Source organism: Dermacentor variabilis, chromosome 9 (genome assembly GCF_050947875.1).
Source record: "Dermacentor variabilis isolate Ectoservices chromosome 9, ASM5094787v1, whole genome shotgun sequence".
Lineage (NCBI taxonomy): Eukaryota > Metazoa > Arthropoda > Arachnida > Ixodida > Ixodidae > Dermacentor > Dermacentor variabilis.
In genome coordinates, this window is record NC_134576.1 from 44,143,203 (window position 1) to 44,169,638 (window position 26,436).

Here is a 26,436-nt window from a genome sequence, read left to right on the forward strand (position 1 = left end):
CCGACAGACAACAAATGCATCGCGATGAAAGCGGCTACGCTGACTCGTTTGTGCGTTCCGTGGTCCGTAGGCTAACCCTTTCTGCACGCACCAGCAGGTGCGTGCAGAAAGAGTAGTGTTCTTGTGCCGTGTGTTCCTGGGACCACGGAGCACATGGCGCGTCTTCTACGCCCCTACAGTGTACAAGCAGGGCATGTGCCAGCAAAAAAGTTAAGACACTCCCTAGTAAACGATAAAGGCTAGTTACCAATCAAAAATTTAGCAACATTAAACAACACTGCCTTAGGCTCTTGAAGTTAGAAGACCAGTGAACTGCTCTGATATGCTTAACAACAGAGGTCTTACTAGAATTGTAAACTTTGACACATGCTTGAATGGCCATAGACATGAACAAGTCATGGACCTATTGCTGCATTCAGCAGCAAACATTCTTCTAAATAACATAGTGCAAAAGGAAAAATGACCTTCTGTCAACGTCATCTCATGATGATGATATGTGGTTTTTAATAGCGCAAGGGCCAATTATGGCCACAGAGCGCCATGTCCATGTTAATGAGTTTGCAATGAAATCATGAGTTCGATGAAGTTGGCGTGACGTGGCTGTAGAGGGGCCTTAAAAATGTTCGCGCTAAAGTGCGCAAAATCTGTACAATAAGATTATGGCGATGTCTTATGACGTGTACTATGAACATTTAAGATGCATTTAAAAAGAATGATACGATGTGTAAAAATATATATGGTTATAAGATATGCTAGAGCACTGTTGCCTCCTTAGAGCCCTTGAAGAACAAGGGCCTGGAGGCATGTGCTATGCAAAACTGTTATCGCAGTGGCATCCTCTGGAGCGAGGATGCTCTACGAATTTAATGGGCATATAACGTGTAGTACGACATCATTTAAATAGTTGAGGATTGCCTTGGTGTCAAAAAACGGTTCCTTGCCGAGAAACATATCCGGGTGTAGAGGGATGTTATAATGGTAAGCAAGCGGAAAATGTTTCTTTCTCTCCGTTTCGGCTTCCCGACACTCTAGGAGCACGTGGAGGACGGTACGCCTCTCACCGCATCTGCCACAGGTTGGAGGTTCACTTTCAGTAAGCAGGTAACTATGGGTGCCAAATGTGTGTCCTATTCTGAGGCGACAGAATAGGACATCTGTTCGCCGAGATTTTGTTGGGGAGGGCCAAAAACTTAACTGGGGCTTTATAACGTGCAGTTTGTTATTTGTTTGCGCGTCCCACGTGCACTGCCAGTGATTTCGCAGTTTAATTCGTAGGAAAGGCCTCAGATCTGTGACAGGCACATCAGCGGTAGGGTTAACAGCTTGAAATGTGATTGACGTGGTCATCTTGTCCGCGAGAACGTTACCTTCGATTCCCCTATGGCCAGGGACCCAGCATATTATGATATTCTGGTTAGATGAGTACGCTTTACACAATACCGAATACAGTTCACTGAATACGGGATTTTTATGTTTGTACAGTGACATTAAGGCCTTCACGACGCTTAGAGAGTCTGTATAGATCGCTGCTTTTGGAAGTTTTGATCTTATATGCTTCACAGGAGAGAGTAATGCGCAGGCCTCGGCCGTAAAGATGCTTGTTTCCGGATGCAGTACATCAGATTCCGAGAAGGATGGGCCGACGGCTGCATAGGATACCCCGGCATTTGACTTCGAAGCGTCTGTGTAGAACTCTGCGCAGGAGTGTTTGTACTGAAGTTCTAGGAAATGCATTCTGATTTCGGCCTCAGGAGGGTGCTTTGTAACTTTTACAAAGATATGTCACATTGTATCACCTGCACTCCCAAGGAGGTAAGAGCTTGGTTACGTGCATTAAGCGATGCTTGAGGGGTGGGATATGCATTTCATCGCTAAGCTCCTTCACACGCAGCGAGAAAGGCTGTCTTATGGAGGGGCGATTGCTGAAAAGTGTAGCGCACGTCATATCGGTAACGGTATGAAAACATGGATGTTCAGGATTGGAGCGTACTTTAAGGAAATATGTAAAGCTAATGTATGATCTCTGTAGGTGGAGAGACCATTCATTCGATTCGGCATATAAGCTTTGAATCGGGCTTGTTCTGAAAGCGCCCGTGGCTAAGCGGATACCTAGATGGTGAACAGGGTCTAGCATCTTTAGCGCGCTCGGGGCGGCAGAGTTATATACTACAGCACCATAATCCAATCGAGACCGAATTAGGCTCTTGTATAGGTTCATTAAACACTTCCTGTCACTACCCCATGTAGTCTGGGATAGAAGTTTCATTAAGTTCATTGTTTTTAGACATTTTTCTTTCAGATATTTAATGTGTGGAATGAAAGTGAGTCTGTAATCAAGTATAATACCCAGAAATTTGTGCTCTTTGTTGACAGGTATTTGGTGTCCACACAGTTCTAAGGAAGGATCCGGAAACAGGCCTCTCTTTCTTGTAAAAAGAACGCAAGAGCTTTTGTGGGGGTTGATTTTAAATCCGTTTTTGTCTGCCCACTTGGAAATCTTGTTCAAGCCCTGTTGCACCTGTCTCTCGCCTACTGAGAGGTTACAGGATTTGAAGCCGATTTGAATGTCGTCAACGTAGACAGAATAAAGAATGGCAGGTGGTAGCGAAGCACGAAGCGAGTTCATCTTCACGATGAAGAGCGTAGAACTCAGCACGCCTCCCTGTGGTACACCTGTTTCTTGTGTGAAAGGTCGCGACAATACGTTGCCGATTTTCACTCGGAAGATTCGACTAAACAAATAGCTGTCAATTATTTTCAGCATATTGCCACAGATGCCCATTTCCGACAAGTCTCGCAAGATGCCGTAGCGCCATGTTGTGTCATATGCCTTCTCCATGTCAAGGAATATTGACATGAAAAACTGCTTATGTACAAATGCGTCCCGAATATATCCTTCAAAGCGTACAAGGTGATCTGTTGTCGACCGGCCTTCTCTGAAGCCACACTGATAGGGATCAAGTATATTATTGAGTTCAAGGAACTGTATGAGTCCGCGATTAATCATTTTTTCAAAAACCTTACACAGGCAGCTTGTAAGAGCTATTGGGCGATAGCTTGCCGCCATGGATGGGTCTTTCCCCTGCTTCAAAACAGGGACCACAATTGCTTCTTTCCATGCAGTTGGAAAGTATCCCGCAGCCCAAATAGTGTTGAAAATTGTGAGTAGTGTAACTTCGGTGTCATTGTGTAGGTTTTTGATCATTTCATACATAATTCTGTCAGAACCCGGTGCGGAGCTCTTGCATGATCTCAAGGCAGCTCTGAACTCGGCAATACTAAATGGACAGTTGTATGGTTCATTCTTTCGACATTTTCCTATGAGTGGCTTACATTCTTCTATTTGTTTGTATTTTAGAAAGGATTGCGAATAATTTGTTAGACTTGACACGCTCTCAAAATACTCCCCAAGTGAGTCTGCCTGGTCTTTCAGTGTATCGCCCTGTGTGTTTACCTGAAGGAGCGAATATGTTTGGCGCCCTCTAATCCTATTCACCCTGTTCCAGGCTTTGGCCTCATCTCTAAACGAGTTAATACTCGATAAATACTTCTGCCAGCTTTCTCTTCTGGCCTGCCTGCGGGTTCTCCTGCCTTGAGATTTTACTTTCTTAAAGTTAATAAGATTCTCTGCAGTGGGGGAATCGCGTAGCAACCCCCACGCTTTGTTCTGTTTCTTACGAGCAATCCTACATTCGTCGTTCCACCACGGGACACGCCGTCTGCATGCCAAACCACTTCCTTCAGATATGCATTTATATGCGGCATCTATTATGAACGCTGTAAAATACTCCACAGCGGCATCAATTTCTAGAGAACACATATCAGCCCATGAGATGCTAGATAGATTTCGAAATTTCTCCCAGTCGGCTGTATCTATCTTCCACCTAGGAGCTTGTGGAGGAAATTCATTTTCTTTGGATGTTCTTAGCAGTACGGGGAAGTGATCGCTCCCGTAAGGATTGCTCATAACTTCCCATTCGAGTTCGGGCAGTATAGACGCGGAAACTATAGTAAGATCTATTGACGAAAAGGTTCTGTTTGCAAGAGAGTAATATGTGGGTTCTTTCTTATTTAGAAGGCACGCACCTGAAGAAAAAAGGAGCTGTTCAACGAGACGACCTCGCGCGTCTGTACGAGAGTCGCCCCACAGGGAGCTGTGCGCATTGAAATCGCCAAGAACAACATAAGGTTCTGGCAATTCATCTATGAAGGACTGAAATTCAGGTTTGTTTAGTTTGTAATGTGGGGGTATGTAAAGTGAGCAAATAGTGATGAGTTTGTTTAGCAGGACAACTCGAACCGCTACTGCTTCGAGGGCCGTTCGTAGCTGCAAACGTTGACACGCTATGCTTTTTTGAATTACAATGGCAACGCCACCCGATGATGCGAGAGCATCATCGCGGTCTTTGCGAAAAGTAACGTGTTGTCGAAGAAAATTTGTGTGTTTTGGTTTTAAGTGTGTTTCCTGTAAACACAGCACTTTTGGATTGTGTTGGTAGATGAGTTCTTGTAGATCATCGAGATTCCTAAGAAGACCTCTGACATTCCATTGAATGATTTGTGTATCCATATTAAAGAAAAAATTGGTGCTGTGTTTACGGAAACGGTGGTGATGTCTTAGGTTACAGAGCTCTTTCGAGGCCCTGTAACGGGAGTTCTGCCCTTTTTGGAGCGTTGGAGGGAGCCTCGCCGCTCCTTAGGCGCTTGGTGCGCCTTGAGGATATTTGTTGTGTCCATTGCCTGTTGTGAGGCGCCGGACACGTGCTCTTGCGAGCGAGAAGTTACAAGAGAGAGTCCTGCCTTGGAGGGCAAGACCCCTGCGCCCACCAGCCCAGAGGTCGATGGGGCACCCTGCGGGATTTGGCTGCGCCGGCTGTTGCCAGCGCTGGAAGGGACCGGGGAGGTTGGGACAGCCTCGGCGGCGGCCACCTTCGGAGTCGATGGTCCCTCATTCTGGGTCGACGGAGCAGCGCTAGCTGCAACCGCCGCGGGGGCAGATGGCGTAACTGCCGACTCACTGCCTGTGGGTCGGACAGCCGCCGGAGGCCGTTGTGACGCTGCCCCCTGACGCGCCACATCGGCAAAGGTTTTCTTGGGCAGGTACGATACCCGCCTGCGTGCCTCCTTGAAACTTATATTTTCCTTTACTTTAACTGTTACAATTTCCTTTTCTTTTTTCCAGGATGGCCACGCCCGCGAGTACGCGGCGTGCTCCCCATCACAGTTTATACAGTGGAGAGCATTCTCACAAGCTTCAGATGTGTGTTCGTGGGCACTGCATTTTGCCCATGTCTGGCGGCCTCGGCAGCTCTGCGAGCTGTGGCCGAAGCGCTGGCATTTGAAACATCGGAGTGGGTTTGGCACGTACGCCCTGACACGGAGCTTGATGTAGCCGTCCTCGATTGATTCGGGCAAGATACTTGATCCAAAAGTAATTATTAGGTGCTTCGTCTGAATCTCTTTTCCATCCCGCCTCATCTTAATTCTTCTGACATTGATCACATTTTGTTCGCTGAAGCCCTCCAGTAGTTCCGCTTCAGTCAGCTCAAGCAAATCATCATCTGACACAACACCACGGGTGGTGGTCATTGTACGGTGCGGGGTTACTGTTATGGGGGTTTCTCCAAATGACACTAGTTGCGGTAGTTTCTCATACTGTTTTACATCACGGAGCTCCAAGAGGAGGTCGCCGCTTGCCATCCTCGACACCTTGTAACCTGGACCAAAAATATCACTTAGGGACTTTGAAACAAGGAATGGTGAGATGTTTCGCACTGCTTTGTTTGGCTTTTCGGAATGAATTACATGGAAGTGGGGAAAGTTCTGGGTTTCGCGTCCAAAAAACTTGAAGACATCTTCGGTGCGCCCTCGTTTCTGAGGGCGATCAGTAAGGGAGGGGAAAGAAGTTTCCATGAAAAAATGTATGCATTCGGCAACAGCGCCGACCGCCCACCACGGAGCCCAACGAGGGGACGCGGCCGAGCTTGCGTACAAGTCTGCACGACGCCAGTCGTACGCCATCACTATAACCGAATATGGTGTACCCAAGGTTGGATAGCCACACAGGGTTAACCCTTGGCGCCAGGAGAAAGGAAGTAAAAAGAAGAGAGAAGGATACAGGAAAGGTCAAAAAGTGAGAGATAAAGACGAAGATTCGAGGAGGGAGAGACAGGAAAAGGCGACTGCCGATGTCCTCCAGGTGGGTCAGCCTGGAGGTGCCGTCTATGTGAAGCCGAGGCCGAAGAGGTGTGTTGCCTCCGCCGGGGGGCCTTAAAGGTCCAGACACCCAGCATCGGCTCAACCCCCAGGATCCCCTTTTCCCCAGACACGGCTAAGCCGCGCACGGCTACACGCGGGAGGGTCCAACCCTCGTGTGCTCGGGTATGTGGTGCCGCAACACACCAAACGCCTGCTTACGCAGACGCCCCTGCGGGGAACGTCATCTCATAATGCGGAACTCAGAAAAGGAAGCTAACTGTCCTCTCCAAAAGTTAGGTTATTTTCATGGCTTTCTCCTCTTTTTCTGGACTTTTGCCTGGGTAATTTGCTGTTGTTATAGTTGTTTTTTATAATTTTATGTTTGCAGTTTAATACATCACCAGTCAGTGTGTTGCTTGTATTCCCAGTGCATGTGCTTTTTGTATGTGGAGTATTTATTGCATTGATTTGCTTTCGCAGTGTCATATTTTCGAAAGGAACCAAGTTCCTAATTCTAGTCACTTGCAAATATTTTCAGCAAATATGTTTTGTGCTAAGTCTGCATATTGGTCAAAGTCTTTTGTATTTTTTGACTGCGAACCATGATTGCTTTAATACTTGATCAATCGCGGACGCACAGAGGGTGGCTTGCATTGCTGACAGAATTACTTTAAAGATGCTTGTTGCAGTGACCTGTTCTTCCCCGATATGTTACATGATCCAAATGTTAAGTGTGTTTATGAGTAGAGTTCTTTTTTTTTATGTCGTGATACTTAAAGGGTATGTTTTTGTACAAGTCTGGTTGCTACCTTGCAGTTCAACTTTTTTTACCTTGATGCTTTATTAGTTGTTTTTTCACTGCGTGTATTTTGATATTGGGTGATTTGTTTATGGTGCCTTTGAATGCCCTTGACCAATAAACCGAAATTTGTGTTTTGGTTGACGACTTTAAATTTTGCTTCATTCTAGAATTTTTAGCACATAATAAACAGCCCTGTGGGAGCAACAATCTTGGAAAGCTGCAGTGGGTACTATTATACATGTTGCATGAAGGTGATGAGCTGCTAGTGTTTCTTACATCATCGCGAATTCACGTGGTGCGCGCCGATCAAGCAGAAGCCGGCCAAACTGCACTGCAGAAGTCACCCCGCGATTTGTATCGCAGTTATTAACTCATCTAGAGTACTTCGTCTATCTTCTTTATAAAGTGCACTGCAGCTGACCAGACCCCTAGCTCTTTCACAGCAGGTTCTGCCTTTGTTTATAAATGAGCGCATGTCTATCTTTCTTTTTCACGCTTGTGTAGCGGTCACACTCGCGCTTAATAGAGCGGTCAATAGAGATGCACTAAACCATCCTAAAAAAGCGACACCAGGCGCGCCGGTGGAAGCGAGCGACGCGGCCTCGCATAGCGCGCGGACCTGAGCTTTCAGGCGGTGTTGCTCCAACGCGGTGTAGCTTGGCGTAGGCGTTGTAGGCCTTCTGCTGAGGTGACGACACAGTTTCCGCACGTGGTTTTTCTTTCGCGTCTGATTAGTCTGTGACGCCTCGTCGCCTATGGTGTGCAGCTTCAACGTTCATCAGCGGTGCTTGCACGTCGCCTACTGCTTTGCTTACGATAACACCAAGTAACAACACTGCTGCTCTCAGTGGCACAAAAATGCTACGACGTCTGCGGGCGAATACTGCTTTGATGCAGAACCTACAACTATATAAAGAACTTCCTGACAAACAGGACGGCAAAGATTAGATACCATGATTTGGAATCGGAAGAAATAGAACTGGGAAACAGAGGTACCCCGCAAGGATCTGTACTCTCCCCACTCCTCTTCAATCTGGCTATGAGGGGCCTCCCGGCTAAACTAAGGAAAATAGAAAATTTAAACTTCAGCATGTATGCAGACGATATAAATGTTTGGATAAACAAAGGTAACGACGCGGAAATAGAAAACAAACTGCAAACAGCCGCGGACACAGTAATCGAGTATGCAGCAACTAGGGGGCTTACTTGCTCACCAGAAAAATCGGAACTCTTAATGTACAACCCCAAATCATTAAGGCTGAAAGGAGACAGCGATCTCAACATCACGGTTGGGGGCAAACCAGTACCCAAAGTAGATAAGATAAGAATATTAGGACTTTTCATCCAAAGCAATGGATACAACGACGAAACCATACGGAAACTGGAAGGTTATGCAGCACAAGTCACCGGGATATTCAGAAGAATAGCTCTTAAGGGGAGAGGGCTAAGCGAAAGAAGCCTAGTTAAGCTAGTACAAGCGTACGTCATCAGCAGACTTAGCTACGCCACACCATACCTTAACATCCGGGCTTCAGAAAGAGACAAATTAGACTCGATAATCAGAAGATGCTATAAACGGGCACTCGGATTACCCATAAGCACCTCCACTGAGAGACTCCTAGCAATGGGAATTCACAATACATGGCAAGAAACAGCCGAAGCAGTTAAAACCGCCCAACAGGAAAGACTCAGCCAAACATATACAGGCAGAGCTATCCTGAACATGGTGGGGCTGCAGACAGACAGAGGCATGCAAAAGAAACGTGACATCCCAAGAGAAATCAGAGAACAGCTAAGGATAGGCCCAATTCCCAAAAACATGCACCGCACCTTCAACAAAGAAAGGAGGGAAAAGAGAGCCGAAGCACTGGTCAGACGCTTCAGCGAAATAGATAGGGAGATAGTGGCGTACACGGATGCGGCCAGCGGCAAACTGAGTGCGGCAGTAGCCTCGGTGGTAGATGGCCAAGGCGAAGCAGTCTCAGCAGCAACAATACGCAGCCGCAATCCGGAAGCAGCGGAAGAAGTAGCCATCGCGCTTGCCTGTGTCGGGACCAAGGCGAGCTACATAATAAGCGACAGCAAAACAGCCATCCACAATTACGGAAAAGGCAGAATCGCACCAGAAGCGATACGAGTACTAACAGGAAAGAAAATTGACAGAAAAATCAGCCTCGTATGGGCACCAGCTCACACGTCGGTCCCAGGCAACGAGGCGGCACACTTCCTAGCCCGAGATCTCTACTTCCGGGCAGGAACAGAGCCGCCCGCTTGCAAGGAACTAGACGAGAGACTACAGACCTACACAGAAATAATCGAAAACTATAAGCTTCAGCGTAGAACTGTCCCCCCTCCGGACAAGGAGCTCGGAAATAGAGAGGCGAGAGCCTGGCGCAGACTGCAAGCACGAAACTACATAAATCCAGTATGGGCGTCACACGTACTGAAAGACGAAGATATAGACGATAAATGTAAGAGATGCGGGGAGAGGGGGACCCTCGACCATATAATCTGGCAATGCGTAGACTCCCCAGGTGTCAAGGAAGGGATAAATAGTAGAGAAGCCTGGGACACCCTTCTGCAAAGCGCGGACTCCGCCATGCAGAGGAGAGCCATCCATCTGGCGGCAGAGGCCGCGAAGAGCCAACAACTCTTTGCCTGCATCTAGTCGCGGAGACCCCCACCCCTGTCCCCAGGCCTGCGCGCCAGGGGCAGGGAGTAGGGGGTCTCCTTCTCTGATGGAAATAAAAGTTTTTGGAACGGAACGGAACTGCTTTGGTCAGGCGAGAGACGCCAGCATGAAGCGGAACGCCTTCGCGCGTTCGCGGCGCACGCTTCGATCTCTGCCACTCGCATTCCTGAAACTGAGCACGTTTCAACTCAACTGGCTGCCCAAGACATTACAGGAGCCGGACCAAAATGCTTGTGCCTTCGCCGAAGCGACTCGGCAGCAGGACGCCGCTCGCCAACAGGACGCCACACGCTAACCAAACGTGTGACGCGATCACCGACCCGCAAATCGCGCGCTTTTCGCTGCAGCGGGTGGCGAGTCAAAGAAGTGATTTATTGACAACCAGTTCGGTTGCGATTGTACGGTTTGCGAACACCTGTGGCTTTTGGCGGATTTGCACAGTTCTCCGGAGCGTGCAATGAACAGCTTCTGTGAATACACGTTTCACTATCGTGTTCTACCGATTCGTATGAAAGAGGCATCAACCTTAACGTTTTTGAACATATATATATCCTAACAAGTGAGCGGAAACGTCGTCACAACCGTTTTTTTTTGCCATACCACAGCTTTTCTGATTTCTTAATTTTTTATTTTCATTTTTTGTTACGACATTGACGCGGTGATGGCGCGGTCACCAGACTTTTCTTGTTTTCCTAACGCTACCAATCATACCATTACATTATTATAACTATTACATGGGCGAACTTTATTTTCATTTTTGTCAGGACCTTGACGCGGTGACGGCAACGTAACAGTTTCTCGTTTTCGAACGCTACCAAATGTCTATCAGTAAGCTTGTATAACGATTACATGTGTTAACTTGACCAATGATGCATTTACTTTGCTGATGTAAGGCATCATGGAAATGACTGATTTTGCTAGGATAGTCCCCAAAGAATGCTCACTGTAGGACTCTAGGTAACTGAGCAAATGGATATAAGTATATTACTTTTGACTTGAACAGGGTGTGATGTGACCTGATGTCAAAGCAGCTTTCCGTCCCATCAATGTAATGTGGCTCACGCAGACTTCTCCAGGCCAGGCTACTGCATATGGTTCGAATACTGGCCAGAAGTATTTTTTTTCTTACGCGACCAATTGTCTAATATTACGCTAATATAGCGATGATTACATATGTTACATGACCTGCTTTCCATTTATATTGCAGATAGAAGGCGTCATGGGACGCAAGGATTTTCCTAGTGTACTCGCCGAAGAATGCTTCGTATGCTGCGGTCCATGGTTCGAATCCCGGTTAGAAGCATTTTTATTCTAACACTACCGATCACCTGCTATTGCGCTATTATAAAGATTACACAGGTCACGTCAACCAATTATGCATTCATTTTGCAGATATAAGGCATCATGGGGCGGATATACTTCACTGGAGTACTCATCGAAGAATGCTCCCGCATTAAAAAACCGAAATCCACACCTCCTACAGGAAAACATTGAATTGCGTGCTTTTTTCATTCCACGTTTCTACCCACTTTTTGGTAGTTATCAGAATAACCCAGCCCCTTGTGGTCTCTCAATGTAGCAGACGAAGCACATCATTCAGACATTGCTGTGTTTAGGCTTGTAAGAGGGGTAGTTCACGAGCTTTCTGAGTTTTTCTGCAGTTGCGAAGCTTTACGGGTTACTTGCTAACAATGTATTTGGAGGCAACTTTGGTATTTGGTTAGAAAGATGCAGAGGTGGCCTAATTTGGTAGCACGTTTCTTCGTACTTTGGCAAGACTGCATCTGATAATATAAAGGCGTTTTTTTTTTCTCCTCAGTGTGTCACCTCCCACAGCTGAGTTTAATGTGTACTCGTACACGTACGCGTCTGATGTCGCTATGCACTTCGAAAGAGAGAGGCTTACAGAAAGATAAAGGCTGTAATTAAGCAACAGTGATGGAAGGAGAACTTTACTTTTTTATTTATTTCAGTACCCTAAGGGCCCGTTAGGCCATTACATAGGGGGGGGGGACGGAAAAGTTCAAGCATGAGTGAAATCTGTACAATGTAAATATATGAAGGCATTAGGTACCATAAAAAACATCTAGCAGAAGCAAACAAAACAGAAAAGAATGAAAGAAAGAAAGAAAGAAAGAAGGAAAGAAATAATAGGGTAACGAAGTTTATACAATGTTTAGTAGCGTGAAACACGCATAAGAACCTAAAATTCGATGCAAGCAATCAGTACCCATCAGAACACGAGTTTAAGGATACAATCGAATAATGATTTAGGTAAACAGCCTACACAAATAAATTGCGCTTGGTAGAACATTGACTGTATAGACATTTTCTCCCCTAATGGCAGCGAATATTTTTCTTTCAGCAGTTGCGAGGCAATGCATACCTTTACTAAGCCTGGGTTATTGCAATCATGCTCAAGGCACCGCATGTGGCTATTAAAGGCACGAGAACAGTTGTGGGCTCCCTTACGCAGGACTGCACAGGTGGCATTTTAAGCAACATGCGCAGCAGGTCCGCTGAGCGCAGCAAAAAGCATCGCGAACCGTACAACCGTGCACCGTACCGTGGCTCTGACTCACCCAGCAAATGTGTCGCCCGCATAGTTTGCTTCACTCCTAGCTTAGTGTACGGAGCGACGACGTCGGCATAAAACGTGGCCGCGTGGGAGTTGATCACCGACGAAACGGTGCTGCAAAGGAAACGGTTGTGTTTATGCCTACTTCAGTTCGAAACTGAACTAGGTTGTTTTCAAAGCTAATTATTCATTTTAGAATACTTTATTTTATTGACACCCTGTTTCTCACTCTGGCAATAGTTGCCAGTGTAGGAATGGTCACCTTTCTTGGAGACTGGAGCAATCTATCCGACGCGCCAGTAGCAGGGATCACAATTATGAGCGAGAAATTTGAGCGGCAATGTATAGCTTGTAATGTGCTTTGTGTCTTTAGACACTTTAAGGCCTATACTAATCTCAGACGAATTTTTTAGGGGGTCCATCACCTTGACAATGCCACTTGGTCATAATCCAGGAGAATTCATTAGTGGAAACTCATAACATATATAATACGTAAAGTCAGTAAAAGGTGAGCTTGTGAAAACGCATCTCTTTGCGTAACGTAGTGAAGTGGCATTTTAACATCTCATCGGCTCTAAAATCGCCCTGAGTTAGTATGGAGCATAGAAGTTAGGGGTGGAGTGACAAAAATATATCCTGCAGTTGTTCATGTAGCCTTCTGTATTTTTCTGTAACTGCGTAGTACTTTTCCCAAGTATGTTTGGCTTCAGGTTTTTCTTTCTTTTTTTGCTGATCGAAGTAGTCGCTTTTTGATTATTTAAGCGCTTCAGGTTAATAACAAATCGGCTTCCTTGCGTACTTTTTGTAACTACGATGGTTGGAACGTACTATCGTATAGTGCGTTGTATTTCCATTTGAAACGTAACCAGGGGCCCTATGGCGTAAAACTAGTCCAATGCGTTTTTATTTCTATTTCCTGACGTCAAATTTGCTTAACCGCCGACGCAAGCATCGGGTGGTGACCCGCAGGGTTCTCTGAACAGACAAAACAAATGCTCTCCTCCTTCATAGGAGGTCGCCTTTATTTGCTTTAAACAGGAATAACATTGCCCACACTAAGAGGCTTGTCTTATCTAATTTGCTGACAAAAGGCGAGGAGTACGTATAAGTGGAGAGGGATTCGATAGGGCCGAGCCCGCGCACGGAAAATTGATAGCCGGATGAGCAGGCTTGTACCGGCGTCTGTGATTGGTCCGCTTTCCCTTATTTAGCTTGCGGTGGCTGGTCGAAATTCGCGGCGGCATGCAATGGAAGGTGCATGCAACGAATCCTCAGCAATGAGCAGTTGGCAGAGTAAGGTAGTAAACGGTCCGAAAGTGCTCGAAAACGTTTCACGGCCACGCAAGAAGTTTTATTGCACGTAAATAAACCTATACTCTCCGGCAGGTGCGAGTAGCCAGTGCCTGAGCGATCGGCGGCAGCCATTTTTTATTCCTTTCGGAACGGGGTAGCCTGCAGCTATTCAGAAAAAAGAATCGGTTTTCTTGGGAATATTATTGCTTCTTTAGCGCGTACACATCGCTCTGACGCAGTGAGTTTTCGCGGTTTTGTGACGTCGCGTGACAGGCAGGTGAAGCGAGAGCAGCCCTAAAACTTTTCACCGATAGCCGAGATCTAATGGCGAAAAGGCGTCGAATAAGAATTAACTAGTTTCTTTTGTTCGGTTCAATCATGCACAAACAGTGTGTAACGTCACATCACATGGAGAGCTATCGCGGTTTTCGTGACATCGCGTGACAGACAGGCGACGTGGAGGTGGTCCAAAAGATTTTTGACCAATCGCGGACGGCCTGATTGCAGAAGTCAAATAGAACACTTTGGAATAGCTTCACGTTATAGCGCGCTAGTCACAGTAGACATTGCGTTGTTCATACCAAGAGCTCGCTGAATAGGGTTGTAATGGTTGTGGTTTGGGACCCCTTCTTTTTAACGCCTATATCAATGATGTAAAGAATGTTTACCTAAAGGCGAAATATGTCCTGCATGCTGATTACACCGATATATTTGTTTCAAGAACAAACTGTACAGATATAGAGTATGAAGCGAACCCCATGCTCTCGAAGCTGAGGGACTGGTCAATAATGAACCAATTAGAAATAAATACAAAAAACTCCAAAGCTGTGCTCTTCAAACATAAAGTTAAACCAGTGAATTCAAATGTTAACATTGTGTATGGGGACAAAACAATAGAAATTGTTACTAGTATGAGAACTCTCGGCGCAACGTTTACGAGTAATGTTCTTTGGGGCGAACATATTGGCGCTCTCAAAATCCAGTTATCTAAAGTCATTGGGATGACGTGGAAATGTAAATCGCTGTTGCCGTTTAAAGTCAAACATCTCTTTTATAACTCTCTTCTTATTCATAACTCTACTATTGCTTATTAGTACGAGGTACAACTACATTTGTTAATTGGCAGAAATTACTTGCTTTGCAAAAGAAGTTCGTTCAGCCGCTCTTAATGTCCACTACAACTCGCACACTATAAACTTATTTCAGGAAGCAAAAATAATTTCTTGTTAAAATTATGCCAGTACAAGTTAACAACTGAATTTAGGCGGGAAGTTAAACTGAACTGCTCCTTTCCACGAGAACTTTAGAGCCTCAAACTCAATGACAAATTTCTGTTACCGTCATAAAAAATATGGTGGGTGGTCACACCCTTAACAAATTATTTAAGGAAAAAGCTATCATACACGATGCCAATGCTTCTAAATAAATATAATAATCTCGGCGTTGATGTCACGCAAATAACGGCCCAGCAATTGAGAGACTTGTATGTGCAGGATTTTTAAGTTACAGGATAAGTCTACTTCCTTTCGGTTAGAATGTATATATGTTCGTGTATATACGTGTGTATATATATGGGTATGCATATGAGTGTGTATGTATATACGGGTATGTGAATGCGTGTGTATATATATACAGATATATACGTTCAGCGGCATCTATTCTTTCATTTGTATTCACCATGAGAGCTACACAAGCTACCTGAGTATTTTTGATCTGCACACCAGTGGTTCTGTATGTACACACGTATGTATGTACATGTGTATATGCGCGTATGTGGGCACATCTGGATATATATATATATATATATATATTGCGCAAATGTGTGTGCGTGCATGAATTGTTGTTGCCGAATATTCTTTAAGGGGGCTGCGGGCCTCGTGCTCGAGCAGCCTTTACTTGCAGCCTCATTCATCAAGTAGATAGAAATAAAGTTGTTATTATTATAAGTTCATCAATCATCGTAGCCTAATATCTCTTATATAACGTAAGTGTTTCACTTTTTGCTTGCATGTACGTGGCAAATGATTGCACCAGTCACTACTCTGTGATCACTGAGACCAGGGAAGAAGGCAACCGGATAAACCTTTACAGCGTGCGTCGTAAGGACAAGGTCAAGGATATTTGAAATATGATCGGTAATGCTCAGTGCTCGAATTTGATAGTCCGAATATAAGGCATCTGTCGACTCGGTCACTATCGATGTTATCTCTTCGCAGCATCTATGCGAAGCCAGGCCATGTTACTCCAGCAAGGTAAAATCACCAAAAAGCAGGATGGACTTATTTTGACAAGCAGCGGTAGGGGCAGTCAAGCAATCAACAAAAAAACTGAACAAAGCGTTTTCGCAATTCGGGGGCTGTAGCAAATTCCAATGAGCCTCCGCGGATAGATCGCATTACTGCAGAGCCGAAGCTCAGCGCTGAGGGGAAGTTTACTAGTGTGCATCCGACAGCAGGATTGGTAGCAATAGGAACACCGCCGTCAATATGCCATTGTATGTTAAATGCTTTGCGATATATGTCGAAATTCAAAAAAGGAGGTAAGATATTGCTATCTGTTATCATTTAATTGAGCCGCGTTTCTATTAAAGGTACAATACCACAGCAACATGAAGACAGAAGACTGGATAGCGTACCACATTTGGGAATGACGCTGGCAACGTTACCATATCAGAAAGGTAAGGGTGGGTGAGAGGCTAATAAAAAATTATGTTGTTTTACGTGCTAAAACGACGATATAATTATGAGACACGACGGAGGCAAGATGAGAATTCCTGGTTAATTGTGACCACATGGGGTTCTTTACCGTGAACCCAATGCACGATGCGTGGGTGTTTTTTGCATTTACCCCTTCGCCGCGCCCTCGGGCTAAGCAGAGGAACACCAAAGCTACTGCGGCGATACGTCGCGTGAGGGAGAGGTTTGGTTGCTTTCCGTAGTCTGGGTGATTGCTATGACATGTTTGCTATGACGTGCCTTGCAAAGTTGTTGCAAACAAAATTTTGGTTTGCATTACTAGTTTGTCGCAAGGTTGCTCGCAGTTAGCTGGTTACTAGCTAGTTAACACATAGCTGCCGGAAGCACATTGTAAGCAAATTCAAGGAACTGCAATGCCACTTACAGACAACAGATTACGGCAGAGAATAAACAAATGCGTAGACAAATATTGACCTTTTTTATTAGATAGCGTCCCAGAAATGTGTCTAATACAATATTCTTCATTTGTGGACCTCAAACTCCAGCTCAAGGCCGTCCAGAGGGCCCAAGAACTGGCGGAGCGTCACCACGTTCCCGTCCCGACTTGGGCGTCGCCTACGGTTTCGGCCCGAGGAGCTCCCCGCATGGGATCTCTAACGGCTTAAAACTCCTCAGGACCTCACTGAAGTTCTTGACTGACTTCTCAACTGCTTACAATTGTTTAAAGATAAAGAAAAAGTTTTACAGATGCACTGTTCTTTCCGGTAACCAATTAAGTACAACGCTCGCCATGCTAATTTATATTTCAGCCGCAATGCTAGTATCTTCGTTAGCTGTTTAGGCGAAACTCTACAGAATGCGGCAGTAGATAAATTTGCATTTGTTCCTACGGTGCATCTGTAGTGCCAGCTGCAACATAAAGTTTGATCTTCTCTGCACCTCACATTTAAGTCAATAACCTTTTGTCCACGAAGTGCAGTAACTGAAAGGACTGCAGTAATTGAAATAACATACTATGTGCAGGCACAGCACGACTTTGCCAGCACGCGAGATGACAGCAGGTATTGCAAGCGGTAACGGCAGCAGCACAGCGGAAGCAGTATGCTGAAGTTCTCACATATTATTTGCCTAAAGTCTTAGAAAACGTACCTGATGGATGCTCCAAAAAGACCCGCAAGAAAAAGACCACGTAGGCCCGCAATGCCAGCCAAGTTATCACTGACATATAGCGGAACTACCTGGAAAACAGATAAGTAAAATTAGATTCGGTCAGTGTGATTTAATTAACAATACTAATATCGACAAAGGCAGGAACTTCCCATTGTACTTATGCGGGTGATAGTAAATGGTATTATTCGTTTATTCTGATCATATGACAGAGAAGCGCAGCCTGAATGAAATCTTCATTACTGCATGGCGTAGTCATCGTCGACAGCTGGCACAATAGTTTCAGTTCATGAATCACTTGGAAGAAAAAATAACTTTATTCTTGAAATACAATTTAAAAAATATATGGGGCTTTGCGTGCCAAAACGGCGATTTCATTGTGAGGCTCGCCGCATTTGGGCATTCGGATTAATTTTGACCACCTGGGATTCTTTAACGTGCAGCAAAATCTCAGTACGCGGGTGTTTTAGCATTTCGCCCACATGGAAATGCGGCTGCCGTGGCTGCGATTTGATCCAGTGACCTCAAATACAACGTGTAACGAGGGTAAGAGTAGGCTTGAAGAATATTACGCACAAGGCAAAGGTAATGATTAATAGCCTTACAAGGGTACAAGAAATCTGCCTACACAATCTGCGCAGAAACACGTTAATCTAGGTACATTCCTACAAGCGACCCTGACCATAACAAGGGAATTTGTAGAATAAAAATGCATTCAAGCGCAAACAGCAGGCATTATACAACCATGGCAGGGAGCTTGACGTGATCGTTGAAAAGAAATGGATTGCATTTTACCGGCCCTAACATATGGGACAGCAACTTGGACATTAACAAAGAAACTGGAGAGCATGTTATGGACAGCGGAAACAGCGATGGAACGAGAAATATTAGGCGTAGCGGAAGAATAGAGAAAGGCAGTGATGTGGATGAAAGAGCCAGCAAGGGGGTAGTTGATATTCTAGTTGACATGAAGACAAAAAATGGCACTGCGCAGGCCATGTAATGTATAGTGTATATAACCGGTGGATCGTTAGAGTTAGAAAATCGGTGACATGAGAAGGGAAGCCCAGCCAAGGACGGCAAGTGATTTGATGAAATTAGGAATTTCGCACGCGCTACTTGTTTTCAACTAGCGCAAAACAGGCGTAATTGGAATCACTGGGAGATGCCAGCGTCCTTTTGGCAACATAAATATTAACCGTAGTTAATGATGACTGCGTATAATTAACAGATTTTTAAATTTATCAGACAAGCAACCTCGAAGCGTTTTACGTGTAGAACTAGCCGGTCGAGATTTGGAGCTCCTGTAAATTATGTTAAGCTGCTTGCCGAATTGCAGTTAAATTAGATGAAAGCGACTGAACAGTTCATTTTGGCGGCCGCGCGAATTTGACTGCGGCGCACACAAAAGAAGTTCACAGGACAAGCGCTGACACAATTCAGCGCTTGTCCTCTTTTTTTTTTTTTCCATACCTTCGCGCTGCCGTTGTCAAGAACCTAAACCAACCCGCCAATTTTACTCCCTATTGAAGAGTTCTGTGGATCCTCTTATTTACTTGGCTAAACAGTAAATTGCCTTGCCACGTCACATAGCTTAAGAAGGCTCGTTTTTATTCCACTGTAGCGATTATAATAGTAACGACAATGTACTGACAAAGATTCTTAGCAGTTATTCAAAGGTACTGTTTGCTATTCAGTCTGCTGTTCTATGTGATGTTTTCAAGGAAGATCATTAGTTAATAGAAGGCACAGGTAGTCATGTATGGAATAATTATGCGAGATTTTTAATTAGCCTTTACTTGTGCAACTTAGCCATATCTTGTCGAAACACAAAGGTGGCAAGGATTCTATGAACATGATCTATAAATATATATTCACTGCTTTGCTTTTGAGTGCATCTCTGTTGGACGCTAAAGATAATTTTATACTTGATTTGCATACGGAAATTTTCCTCCAGCAGCCCTCGCACAGCGTTTCGCATGTTCGTCGCTTTAAAATACATGTTTGCCCTTAAACATCGAATGCAAGAAGCATCTTTTTACTTCCCGATTTATTGGTGGTGATAGCTATGGAAAGAAGAATGATGCGTGTAACGTTAAGGGGATAAGAAAAGATCAGATTGGTTGAGGGAACAAACGCGAGGTAATAACATCTTAGTTGAAATTAAGAAAAAGAAATGGGCATGGGTAGCGCAGGTAATAAGAAGAGAATATAACCGATTGTGATTAAGGGTTAGTGACTGGATTCCAAGAGAAGGGAAGCGTAGCATGGGGGTAGCAGAAAGTAAGGTGGGCGGAGCAGATTAAGAAGTTTGCAGGGACAAATGACATGGCCACAATTAGCACATGACCGGAGTAGTTGGAGAAGTATGGGAGATGCCTTTGCCCTGCAGTGGCCTTAGCCAGGCTGACGATAATGATGATGATAAGGAGGACAGGCAATCAGTTGTTAGTTTTTTTTTTGCTAGTTTATTTGCCTTACAGTGGACATGTAGATTGTTAATGATGGTGACAATGAATTCATGCTACTTCTCGCAGGTACGCCGGCTGTCAAACCCTGCAAGACGGCTCACCTGATCATAGCGAGTGATGGTTCCAATGAGCATTGGATCACAGTCGCGGTACCAGTAAGTAAGTGCCAAGCTCGTCAGCGATATGGTCAGGATAAAGAACGCCACCAAGGCGCTTCCGGCCCACACAACCCTGCTCAAAGAAAGGTAATTGTATCGGTAAAAACGGCGACGGATTGCTGTTGCAAGTTAAAGCCGTAGACTACGGGACCTCTTTTACTGCAGTATTGTAGCCTGGCACAATCGCCAGCGTGAATTATGCGTTCGAAAAAGTGAGGAGCATAATTTTACTTCCGCTAAACGGTTTTGCGTGTTGTTGGCAGTCGTTCGTGGCAACTCGTCTGGAAGTTATTTTTCTTTTGTCAAATGTATGTTCAGGCAAATAACAAGATGACGGAAACGTGCGCATTGAGATAACGTGCTACGTGTCACGGGCATAATGACCAGCACTTCTGGGTACAGGGCTCATAGAATGGGAAACTTGCTGCACAGCGCCGAAGCATGATGTCAGCTTAGAAAAAAAACTATGCTGTAGACAACCAGCGATGTTTTCACGGAGAGCGCTAAGGTATGAATGATTAGTTACTAATTCCTTAGTATCCCAATACTTCGTCAATAGATGCCGGTTCAGCGATGTGTTTACAATGAAAGCGACGGGTGCAGCGCACATTTCAACACAGTGACCGCGGGCGCAGCGACGCAATGCAGTGCCGATCAGCGGGCTGTACCGCCGCATCAGGAGGCTGCCGACTCGAGGAATTGAAGTTTGGGAAAAAAAGGGGAGCCGACCTGCGGGCGCTGTGTATGTTTCGGGCTGCCAGGAACCGCTGTGCAACCATCTGGTCCATTCCTTCTCGCACCAGGTGGAAAGGAATGCTGGCCACCACGTACGCCCAGAAGGTCTCGTCGCTGCTCGCGTCAACTTCCAGTCTGGTGGAACAGTGGATAAAGCAGGCGAAAGGCATCAAGGTCATGGCATGTCGACCTTTGATATGTTTTTTCTTCTTCAGATCAGTTATTTTTACCAAAGTGAACACAGGCACGCCTGTAACTGTTACTGAACACAGCTTGTTTGCTTATATCGAGAACCTATTTGAGTAGAAACGCACACTTGTGCATGGGCGAGAAGTACTGGTTTCGAATTCCATTGCCCCCGGAACCTGCTGTTTCTCTTTTTTAGTGGGTTGAGATGTACCCCAGACTTTAAGGTGGTATTAGAGAATTTGAGCACCGGCTCATCTTGAAAACTGGCACTATAGAAATTTCTCAGACACCTAGCATTCGAGGACATACGGTTTTGTGGCAATGCAATAGCCAGAGCCGTTGGATGGATACTATAACGAGCTCCTACAGGAAAGCTACCGCTAAAACATACGCAATAGCGCTCACATCAGTGTTCTCTGTTAGTGAAGGACCTCATTGCTTGGAAGAAGTGGATTTGTTCACTCCCATTACTGAGGAAGGCAACTAATAAACTGCTTATTAATTTCAATTGCATGGCATATGGGAATGGCTGCAATGCAAGTGAGCGAGACCAGTTTACAGAGCAATGTACCTATATGATGTTGTTTTTTATTTACGATTATTGTAATCGCTGAAGGAGCTTTTATAAGTGTCATACCAAGCATAATTGTGATCAGTGGCAAATACATAGGGAGTACATGCTTAACAAATTGGGCTCTTGCTGTCAAAAAAAATCGGAAGTAATTAAATCAAATCAATAACCGTGAATAAAATTTTTATAAAGATTTAGGAATAAAGGCAGAAATTGACACATGAACATAAATGGACTACAAAAATTTGAATAAAGTGATATATTACACCAGGTATGTAACAAATTTCATATAAGACATACCCCTCTCCCCTACCCCACCCCGCAGCAGTAGGAGACCCAGTTCACCAACCTGGATCTTGACGACCTGCGTAAGCAGGACGCAGGCAAAAGCAGGCTTGCCAGACGGAGGAAGCCACCAGCACGGAAATTAACAAAATAATTATGTTTGCCGTCATAAAAGCACAATCATCATGTGGACAAAGAACTGGTAATGATAGTATTGCCAAAATAATAATAATAATAAGCTGATTCTAGGAGACTCGACTCCAGCAGGAATTAAATAGCGGATGATTATTTCCCATGCTGTTTGTCCCTAAAGAAAGCCGAGTGCAATACTAGTGTACGTCTGTGCTCATTCTACACGGTTGGTAGCTTGTGAACGCTGTGTTTAGAAACTACGATGTCCCGTAAATAAGGGGTAAACGCAACGACGAGGACGTAAGCGGTTATGCGTGTGTTGTTTAGTGTAGGTGGAACAACACATGTCCAAGACGGCATGCTCCTTGGGTCTAACTATGAGGCTATCACAAAGGACGCCGCTAAAAACGCTCAGTAGGGCATGTAGAGATGCCACGGTAACCATATGTAACGATCAACCAAACCACGAAGAAGCAATCAAGGCGGTTGATAGAAATGTACCGACGTACCCTTTCAATTTATTTTGTAAGTTGTGTAGATGGATCCGGTAGTTCTTTTATCGAGGTACGCGCGACGTATTTTGTTGATCTCGGCATGTTTCACACTAAGATACGTCGGGCTTAGCACGTGGAACTGCTAAATACGCGGTTTCCTCGCGTCAGAGTTTCTTCCATGTGAGTTGCGGTGGAGCGAACCTGAGTGAGCACCGCCAGCGCAAATCGGCGTGCTCAACACTGTTGCAACAGCTACCGCATCTGCTTCCACAGCATTGATGTGTGTTTTCCTATAAAACAGAGCACATTCCATTCGATGCTTCTCTGCTCAATAGTATAGCAACGTGTCCCAAAATCTTGCACCAGTGGTTCGCGACGTATGCGTGCAAGGTATTCATGGGAATGCATACGTATTTCCGTGGGGGCGAAATGCGACAACACCCGTGTACTTAGATTTAGGTGCACGTCAAAAACACCCGGCGGTAGAATTTTCCGGAGTCATCTACTACGGAATAACTCATGATTAGAAAATAGTTTTAGTACGTAAAATCTCATGATAATATTAAATGCGTACGCACGGCAGCTGTTCTTTGTATGCTTCGGAATTAGAAACATTTGGAAACCGAAAGTGCGATCAATGAATTTCTAGAACGGTTACTCAGCCGAAGTAGCTCAGTCAACGCTCAACTGAACAGTTATCTGCGGTGAGTGCTCTCCAAGTCACATTCATCTTTTTTAGCGAACAAGCGCACGAGTTACTTGTTGTACAGTGTGCTTTCTCACTGACTATAAATTCCTTTTTGTTGCTTCCTTGGAATACACGGGACTTTTTCTTTCACGTTTTGGTAATTCTTCGTTTACTTAATGTAGCGAATGCTGCAAGTGGGGCTCTGCGCATACATGAACTTACATTCAGTGCCTCAATTCGATGGCATTCAGTGCCATCAGCTGACGGCTTGCTTTTAATTGCGAGATCAATTATATGGACGCTGCAGACGCATTTTTCCCGTCATCGCCGCCGTCGGCGTGACGCTCCGCATAAAGTCCAAGGAAGCTAACACCGCCACCTCGCGCCGTATGCTGTTATGCGAGTGAAGCTTTGCGAGGGTGAGACGATTGATCTCGACTCAATCTCGTTTGCGCAATTCAGGAAAGAGGTGAGGACGCGCCCAGTCTTCCATCGCGCGCAAGGAACCGGGGAGAGGGGACGTAGGCTGAGCGTTGCACTTCTGCAGCAACGACGTTCTCTCGTTCACGCGCGGTCTCGCCGGCTTTATCATAACAGCGATCTGCTTTGCGAGCAGCATCTAGATGGGTCGACGGCTCATAGCTTTGCATTCTCGCCGGTCAGTTTGCGTTGAAGCGATAGACAGAACGAAGGTCAGTTTGCTTCCTGCTGCTGCTGCCGCGCTTCTTCACGGCAGCGTTTTGACAGCGAGTTTGATGTGTGCGTGATTGTCAGTGCGCGCTAACACTCCGCTTTTTATTTCAATTAGTAAGTGAGTGTTTAAAAGTTGATATGGCCAATAACAGTATTATCCTTACTTATTATGGCTGTCTTGATATCGGAATCGGTGCTTCGACTTTCAAGCGAAACTGCCACACTTTTAGAGAAATATTACTATAGAAGTGGTTGTAGGCGTTTGCTACTTCATAAAAAAAGAGGTTAGGCTCGAATGTACGTAAAACATGCAGAATTTGGCCTTTGGAAATGACGAAACAAAAACAAAAAATTCTACGGCTGAAACTTCAGCAGTCTTAGGTCACTGGTTAATGTTGCGTGTGCAGTTTTTGTTGTAGATGCCGCCATCTAATGAAAGCAGCGCGAGATAGTTCTCCGTGATGGTACACGGTGGGTGATCTAGCAGCGCGTGCCTTTTTTTTTCTTCACGTAGAATACGTTCGAGAGGAGATTAAAACGTGTTGTCATGTTACTTTCGTCTTTCCGTCTCGTTCTTCCGTTCTGGCAACAATATGGTGTCAGAAAAAATAGGTTCTACCAGCGGACATCGGATCCTAGCCATACAACGTGCAAAGGACGACGCCAGTAAGAAAACAGCGGTCAGCTTCTCCCTATATGCACACTCGGAACTCAAGCAGCGCGACCCCCTAATGTTCGATGCCATACCTTCGTTCGTAATTCAGCAGCCAGACGCCTTCAATTTTTCGTCGTCAAACCAGCGGCTGAAGGGGAAGCAAAGAATTGAACGTTTCCAAACTCTTTATCGGTTATGCGTGAAGCCGAGAAACATGATGTTGAAGCGCTACTCTACATCGTTCACGAGCAAGCCGAGGAAATCTACGCCACTATTGCCCTCTCTGAAGAGAACTGCAAGAAATTCGATGCAGTCGTAGAGCACATGGACAAATACGTTATCCCGCGATCGAACATGACCTAGGAACGGCCCAGTTTTAATACCGAAGTGCAGCAAGACGGTGCGTGGGCCCATTCAAACTCTTTCCAAAGATTGTAAGTTCGGCGTTCTTCAAGAAGAGTTCGTGCGCGAACAGCCGGTAATAGGGATAATAAATAAGCAGCTATCCGCCACGCTAGAGCTCGACGTGCACTTCACTTTTCAAAATGATCTGGAATCCTTCCGCCAAATCAAGCACGTCCGTCAGCAAGAAACCGACATCCACAAGCAAGTGCCGTCTGCAACCATTGCTGCGTCCGATTGCCAAACCAGTTGGCATATTTCGAAACAGGACAAAGACAGCAGTTATTCATGCGGCGCAAACAAGCCATCTTCATTCTGAGGTAAAAACAGCGTACAGAAAGCATGCCGTTGGTGCGGTTAAAAGCGTCACCCCCGCATTCTTTGCCCATTCCGCTTGGAAGTCTGCAGGAATTACTGGAATATTCACTGCGCCGCCGTATGCATGTCACGACGCCTCAATTGTGTCGCAATCGAACAAGTTACTTTAGAAGCAGGATTACTCCAAGCAATTGAGGTCAAATGCTGGAACGTGGCCGGCAACAGTTTTGGTTCTGGGCCAGGCAGTAGATTTCGAATTTGGCACTGGCGCTGATCGACGAAACTGACCTCCCAAAGCAAATATTCGAGAAGCTCAAGGACGGACCTTTCATGAGCTCCTCCTCGCCAGCTACATGTTCCATATGGAAAGCTTCTTCCAGCCGTAACGCGACACAACTTGCGTACATCTACCGTGAGCCTACTACTATTCGGGATGACTGCTTCCTACGTGAGGTCCGCACTCTTTATTTAAAGAAGCCAGCCATCAAAAGGCTCCGGATGTTGGCATTTTTAAACGCCATTGCCGAGAAACTTACTCAGAAAGAAGAGAGAGAGAAATGAAAAGGGATTAGGCAGACAGGTTAACCAAGAACAAGCCAGGTTGTTTACCCTACACTTGAGGATGAAAGGCGAAGAACTGATAAAAAGAAAAGAGAAAAGTATAATAAAGGGTCGCTCATTCACAGAGTAAGTCGCAGAGGAATGCCCATTGTCACAAGTGTTCGTGGAGTCCAGTAGCCTTCAAGAAGTGGAGAAGGGCTTTTTGGGCCTTTTGCATGCAAGAATTCATAAGCCATGGTCCCAGGAGCTATTTCTCTGAAAGCACTCTATTATGTAATAGGCTGAGCTTAGCTTGTAAAGTAAGTCGTCGAGCGTCAAAGGATGGGCAATGACACAGAAGGTGCTCCACAGTCTCATCGCATGCGTACAAAGTGCACGCCGCATTGTTGGTCATTCCAGTTATTAGTGAATAAGAATTTGAAAATTCGACGCCGTACCACACATGAAACAGCAAAGTTGTTTCGCGGCAGGAGAGTCCAGGGAGTAGGCAAAGTCGCTAGTTAGGGTCGATAGAGTGCAAGCATGAATTGGAAAAATTCATGCTTGCAGGTTGTTCGGGGGACTCGGCAAGCTGCACAAAGAACAATGGATTCAGCCGCAAACAGCAGCGAAACCTTTCGCGCTCAGCTATGCAAGGCGCATCCCGATTTCTTTATAC

General features: G+C 45.3%; 1 protein-coding gene across 2 annotated transcripts in view; it reads right to left on the reverse strand.

Annotated features, from left to right (window-relative positions):
* LOC142592644 (putative sodium-dependent multivitamin transporter) overlaps window positions 1–26,436 on the reverse strand; it is a 117,237-nt gene that overhangs the window by 35,446 nt on the left and 55,355 nt on the right. For both annotated transcript variants that reach the window (XM_075704203.1, XM_075704201.1), the window contains exons 7-10: window positions 20,785–20,925; window positions 19,999–20,128; window positions 17,409–17,497; window positions 12,275–12,384 (exon numbers count right to left, since the gene is read on the reverse strand). In XM_075704203.1, coding sequence (XP_075560318.1) covers window positions 12,275–12,384; window positions 17,409–17,497; window positions 19,999–20,128; window positions 20,785–20,925 — 470 coding nt within the window. The remainder of the gene's footprint in view (window positions 1–12,274; window positions 12,385–17,408; window positions 17,498–19,998; window positions 20,129–20,784; window positions 20,926–26,436) is intronic.